General features: G+C 40.6%; 2 protein-coding genes across 3 annotated transcripts in view; both read right to left on the bottom strand.

Moving 5' to 3' along the window:
* LOC116211698 (IST1 homolog) overlaps window positions 1-1,981 on the bottom strand; it is a 3,585-nt gene extending 1,604 nt beyond the window's left edge. The window contains exons 1-3 of one of the 2 annotated variants that reach the window (XM_031546177.1): window positions 1,706-1,981; window positions 1,169-1,301; window positions 952-1,055 (exon numbers count right to left, since the gene is read on the bottom strand). In XM_031546177.1, coding sequence (XP_031402037.1) covers window positions 952-1,055; window positions 1,169-1,301; window positions 1,706-1,755 — 287 coding nt within the window. In that variant the 5' untranslated portion in view covers window positions 1,756-1,981. The remainder of the gene's footprint in view (window positions 1-951; window positions 1,056-1,168; window positions 1,302-1,705) is intronic. The other variant, XM_031546178.1, reaches the window with a different exon arrangement.
* Window positions 1,982-2,277: 296 nt separating this feature from the next.
* On the bottom strand, window positions 2,278-5,687 carry LOC116211723 (caffeoylshikimate esterase-like). Its single transcript, XM_031546219.1, has 8 exons — window positions 5,265-5,687; window positions 5,057-5,086; window positions 4,703-4,832; window positions 4,464-4,610; window positions 4,227-4,357; window positions 3,176-3,313; window positions 2,984-3,082; window positions 2,278-2,861 (listed from the first exon to the last, which is right to left on the bottom strand). Exons 1-8 carry the CDS (start codon window positions 5,571-5,573, stop codon window positions 2,574-2,576), a joined length of 1,272 nt encoding a protein of 423 aa, XP_031402079.1. The 5' UTR covers window positions 5,574-5,687; the 3' UTR covers window positions 2,278-2,573.
* Window positions 5,688-6,119: the final 432 nt, after the last annotated feature.

The raw sequence follows: 6,119 nt of genomic DNA, 5'->3' as shown, positions 1-6,119 counted from the left end.
AGTACATTTCAAATGCAGCCACCACATAATGACCAAGTATGATCTTAAAAAGAAAGAAATGGCTATTGCAATAAAGCCGCAGGAAGGAAATGATATGAAAAGCTTCTGATGGAACGATCATAGTAATAAAAATGTCTTATTGCCGCATGTAACAGCAAAGAATGTAGAGAGTATGATATTCTCTGCATATAAATCCCACATAATCAGGAAAATTAAACTTCATAAAACAGTAGGGAAAAACTTCGGGTGATCAAAGCACTTATACTCACACATTACTTAATTGTAATGCAATTTCAACTGATACAGATTGAAGTCCTGTTTTACAACCATGTCCTATAAAATTTACTATAAGATAGACAGTTGCCTCAGTTTCTAACATAAAGCACGAAGGAGCCAAGTACATATTCAAGAAAGTTAACTGTTTACTTGGTATACTATCTCAAGAAGTAGAAGTAGACGACCAACACGAATAAATGATGCAAGAAAAAGAGCAAGTAAATAGTCATTGCTGATAAATACAAGATCAAAGATTTTGGAGACATGCTGTTTTGTGGAAGATGCTGATGCATACAACCATAGACAAAATGTGATCAGTGTCTATCGAACTTCCCCACTCAGTCACCCCATGTTCCCAGAATTGAATCCAATGACCCAAAAGAAAACCAAATTTGAAGCTGGTAATATAACTACTTTCTATCTCTCGAACTTATGGATGGACATGATGAACTGGATTTTATGAAACTATTGCCACAATGCCTGAGTGACAGTCTCGACATAACCAAATATGGAGGATAGAACGAAGGAAGCTTAGCTGGTAATCAGACCTCAGAACTTCCAAATTTTCACAGTATTGAGAGCACATAACAGGAGGTCTCATCACAAACTTCTTTTACAGGAGAAATTTCAATGGCTATAGTGATGATTCTTGAGTTGGTTTTTCAGCTAATATACCTTTGACTCTCAATAATGGGGATTCTGGCATGAATAAACTCGCAGAATAGCTCCAATATAGCATAAGCAGCTGTCAGATTTTGTTCTCGGATCACATGCTCCACCTGTTATAAAATCAAGCAGAATACAAAACAAGGGATGAGAAACATCTCGCTTCAAATGTCTAATTGATCCCACAAGGCTCTCCGAAATCAGCTTTTTGATGCTTAAAGCATACCCTGATCCGAGCTATAGCTTCTTGTCCTGCCTGCAAAAATTGGGCTATCTCCTTGCGCATGAGTTTGAGCTGTAAATCCCGCTTGTTCTGCAGCAGCTTGATGCGCGAGATTGCCAAGGTCAAGCTTGTTTTGCTACACAAGACAGTTCATATTTGCAATTTGTTCCCCAACAAGAAATAAGAGCATGATTCATGAACAAAGCATGCTGATATCCACCCATTGTGGCAGAAATTACACCAACAATGAACCAAAGCAATACAGAATGGAAAAATACGGAGAGATTGACTAAAACTAGAAAATCCATCTGCAAAATTCGCCATTCATCACAAAAGCACCGAGCTTCTTGTGCAAAAATCGATGATAAATTAGCCGACCGATATATCAGAGACGATCCACCAGAAATTCTACGGCCAACAGCAGAATTTCGACAATATTCATGACTGCACAAATGAGACCCACATAATAATTCAAGAAATTGGCTGACCCAGACTAAAATCAAGGGCTCAGGACCAGGAGTTAAGGTAGGTTAAAGTTACCATTTTGCTCCGAAAACGCCTCTGTTGAAGAGCTGGTTCAAGAGCGACATTGGTGCTCCACGAAAAGAAGAATCCTGGTTCAGAACATAAACGTAATTCCGACGAAAGGTTCCCTCTTGACGATCGACCGTCAGCTCAATCTCTCAGCCTCCGATGAATCACCGAGATCACTCTCCGACGTTGCTTTTACGTGTAACCGGCGAAACTTGTGCGGTTGGTGCCGTTTGACTTTCGTTCATTCTCCCCATAATTTTCTCGATTTTTCCCACTTAGGATAGAAATGTTTATTTTTTTCGTATTTATATTATTTCTATTGTCGTTGATAACGAAAATTCTTTTACCTTATCTTGTCCTTATCCATTTACACATATAGATTTAGATTCTTACTTTTATTAACGTGGACGAGGTTATTTTCTTATGTTACATTAGCATTTATTATCAAATAAAACCTTTATTATAACTTTCACAAGGCAAATTTGACTAATATTTCAAGCATAACTACTTTGATAGAATAATTTTTTATACATATAACAAAAATGGTTTTTTAGTAAGTTTAAGGTTTACCGAGAGAATGGGCATAACACAGTGATATATGTCTTCACTAAGAATCAAGATTCAAGAGGTTTGGGTTCATCGGGTGAGCCGACCGGACCAACCACTTTTATCACAACATAAAAAAGAAAAGAAATTCAATACAACTCAAAAGTATATTTTACATGAACAAGCTCTTATTAGTTCACGTCACAAATGCATCTCAGTTCACAAGAGGGATACGGTCTTCATCTGAGCTCTCATATGAGGAAACCGAGACCACAAGTAACTGTAGCCCCGGACCAGCATGGAGTCTGGAAACAATGAAATCTCTCTGCTAATCTCTCCTCGGTGACTGGAGATTTACAGCCTGGATTAGCTCAGTTTCCATCGATCGAGGATTATTAGCTTTGAGGCCAGACCGAGAATCCATCCAGGAAACGATATCATTAAGGACTGCAAAAATCCTTTCATCAGGCTCGCCTTCGAGAATGCAGTGATACCCTTCTTCGTAAAGCTTAATTGTCTTGTCCTTGCTAGATGCCTTCTCATAAAGGAAATGACTTATCGAAGGATCCGTCACCTTATCTGCTGCCCCGTGAAGAATAAGCAATGGAGATGAAACCTACAGCACAGAAGTCTTAACCTTTCACTTTTCTTACTTTTATCTATACCATAATTTCGCCGTTGAAATAGGAGTAGGATCTATCTGCGAATTAATTTGCTGTCAATTGTACTTTGCCTCACCTTCTCTACTTGCAACTCAATTTCATCAGTGGCCCTGAGAAGCTCAGCAGCAGTTTTGAGTCGCGTTCGGTCCTCGTAACAGATCACGTTGTACACAGCCTGCAGCATTAAGAAGCAAGCAAAAGTAATTAGAGGTAATCTTTCCAAGTATTTCGATTGACTTCGCCACTAGCTAGAGGGTGAAGGACAGACCAATTTCCGTTTCCTCTGGTCCCTGAAGGCCAGCTCAGCCAGATCTAAGGCCGGGAAGAGCTTGGCTTTCGGAAAAGCTTTGGACATGAGAGTCAAAACTTTGACCACTGGTTCTGGTGGTTTCACGTCCTCTGTAATCTTTGCAGCAGTTGAAGGTCAGATATTAGCTTATCGAGCAACTCCAATTTACTATCCATGAGATAACAGAACCCTATCCAGAGTCTAATGCATTTGCTTGAAAAAGAGTTGGTTCAGCCAACCTCCTAATACATCGGACAACAGAAACAGAACCGGAAATTACTCAATATTCTCCAGTATCCATAAACTATTTTTTCCTGATTACTTCCCCTCATCAGAGAAACTTGCTCATCTGACAAGACCAATAACGTAGAAGCAGGACACAAAAGCAGTCCAATGCATAGATAATTCAACTCCATATCATGGCGAAACACAATAAACAAATGTCTGGCAGTTTACTTATTTTTACAAAGCGGATACATCATATCAGCATCTGGGTAAGTATGGATTTTCCAGTTTTAGAACATCAAGTAAATAGATAACTCCGATTCTGAATCACCAACTAACAAGAGAGAGAATAAAATTGGGCAAGACTCTCAATTGAGTCCATAACTAGCATGAAAAGTGCGTCTCATTTTGGTGTTCTGTCTTAGAGATGATTGAATATAGTCGAACAATACTACTCTCACTTGCTAAACCATGAAATCCGTAAGAATGCAGCATGCTGTAAAACGTCCACATGACTATCACACCTACTCATATAAAGACTCTTTACCATTTGACAGTTTTTTGTCAGAAAAAAAAAGAGCAAAAATGTTATTGTTAAAAGTTAATCCCACAAGGAAAAATAGAATAGAAAAGTATTGGTTTATACGTGATTGGGTACCACAACCTATCGACTAGAGCTTTTGGGTTGAAGATAGGCCCAAATAGCTTATAGACCCAATGGAATTTTGCAGTTATGGCTAAGATCGAATACATATGATAAAAAAAAAAGGCATAGTGGAAGAGCCTAAAGAGCACCGGTGCTTACTTTACACATTGGGGCCACAAGGATGACTCCATCCCATCCATTAGGGTCCTTTAGCTGAACCTTGATAGCGATAGCTCCACCCATGGACTGCCCCAATATAAAGTGAGGCAACCCTCTCACTTCTGGTCTTTCTGCAAACCACAAGTTTCATTTAAACCACAGATATGGAAAAATAAAAATAAAGAACAGATCATTGAAATTGAAAATGAGTATGCACTGGCAGCTGAGAAATCAAACCTTTGATATTTCTGTACTGCTCAATCACATTGTCGACTAGATCATCAAAATTTGGAATGTAACCATGCAATCCCTCTGAAAGACCAAAACCTGGGTGATCTATTGCATAAACTGCATAGCCAGATGCAGCAATATGCCGGGCAATACCTGAAAATATCCGACACAAGCATCAATAATAAACAGTGAGACCCTGAACTACCAAATTAACCGTCTGATTGGTGAGAGGAATAGCTATATACCTTCAAAGAAGAATGTGCAAGTATCACCATAGCCATGGCAAAAGCACATAGCACCTTTGATTTGAACATTCGGCTCAGGCAACCAGCTCCTACAGAAGATCTCAAGGCCCTTCGAGCTCCAATCATACCACTGAAGAAACCATTAAATCAGTGAATTTGATAATTAGAAATCAGACCGAAAACTACATTCGACAGCTGAGGCCAAACCTTCACTTCACTGCCAAGAGATTTCAAAGGGGTCTAAAAGCGATAAAAGTGTTACAAAGCAATGGCCAAATCCTCGGACTTAGAAGTTCATCATTGAAGGAAGTGGTGAACTTAACGAAGTATATCTGCGAGTGTCAATTTGCTTACCTCCTGAGTTCTGATCCCAGCAGGAGCGAGCTGCCCGCCGAACAAGACGAACCCGGAAATGGAAATTAAACAGATCAAATCAGCAACAGGAACCACCTTGCTGAGCAAAAACTATCCATACTAGGCAATAGAACTCATCTAATCCTGAGCGAAGAAGACCGACGACCAGGAACATTAACCACTTTAACGTACGACCGTGCAGACTAACCTTAAACAGGCAGTGATCGAGCTGCAGCTGGACCTGCTTGAAGGCGTCGCGGACCCTCCGGCGCGCCGGAGCGTGGTCCAGGTTCAGCGAGGCGATGGCATTCAGCTCGTCGCTGACGCCTTCGATCGGCGGTTTCTTCTTGGAGGCAGAGACGACTAGCCTGGTGGCGCAGGCGGGGGGATGAGGCGTCGGCCTCAGACTTAGCCGGCGGAGGAGAGGGCTCCGAGCATCTCCGACTAGGAAGGTGCTTCCCCGGCGGAGGAGAGCCGGCTCCGGCGGCCGGAGCGCCCGAGTCAGCGAGGAGTCCATTGATCTTCAAACAGAGAAACGAGAGTAACAGGTGAAAGTGGCCCTATTATTGTTCCATCACCAAACTTCAATGGTTTTCTCACATGTTTTATTTATTTTTCCCCCCGTTGGTTTTTTGTTTTCATCTTTCCTTGTCCTCTTAAGGTGTCCTTAGTGGAGTGGACCACGTCTCGTGTGATATTCTTATATTGCGATTGCCAAATGGAAATTCTTCCAATCTCCATCAATACCATTATTTGACTTTAAGAAATAATAAAAGAGAATAATCATAGGGATATAGCCTAATAAAACAAGACCTAACCGATAATTTAGGGGTTGCAAGCTCAATAATCAGTGACGCTATCATGTCCCTCCTTTATTAGATATTAAGATTTTTATTTCTTTGTATTAAATTCATGAATCTTCATTGTAATCGACAAAAAGATATATAAAAGAAATTAAAATTCGAACCGTAAAATGCCAAGACATAGGTGTCACCTGACATCGGGATCAGTGTCGTCCACTACGAGTAGTCCCCGCGTGGGTCTCACGAGTGGACGGCTGTGA

The sequence above is a fragment of the Punica granatum genome, chromosome 6 (assembly GCF_007655135.1).
Source record: "Punica granatum isolate Tunisia-2019 chromosome 6, ASM765513v2, whole genome shotgun sequence".
NCBI classification, from domain to species: Eukaryota; Viridiplantae; Streptophyta; class Magnoliopsida; order Myrtales; family Lythraceae; genus Punica; species Punica granatum.
The sequence above is the reverse complement of the archived record's forward strand: the minus strand, read 5'-3'. Positions and strand labels throughout refer to the sequence as shown.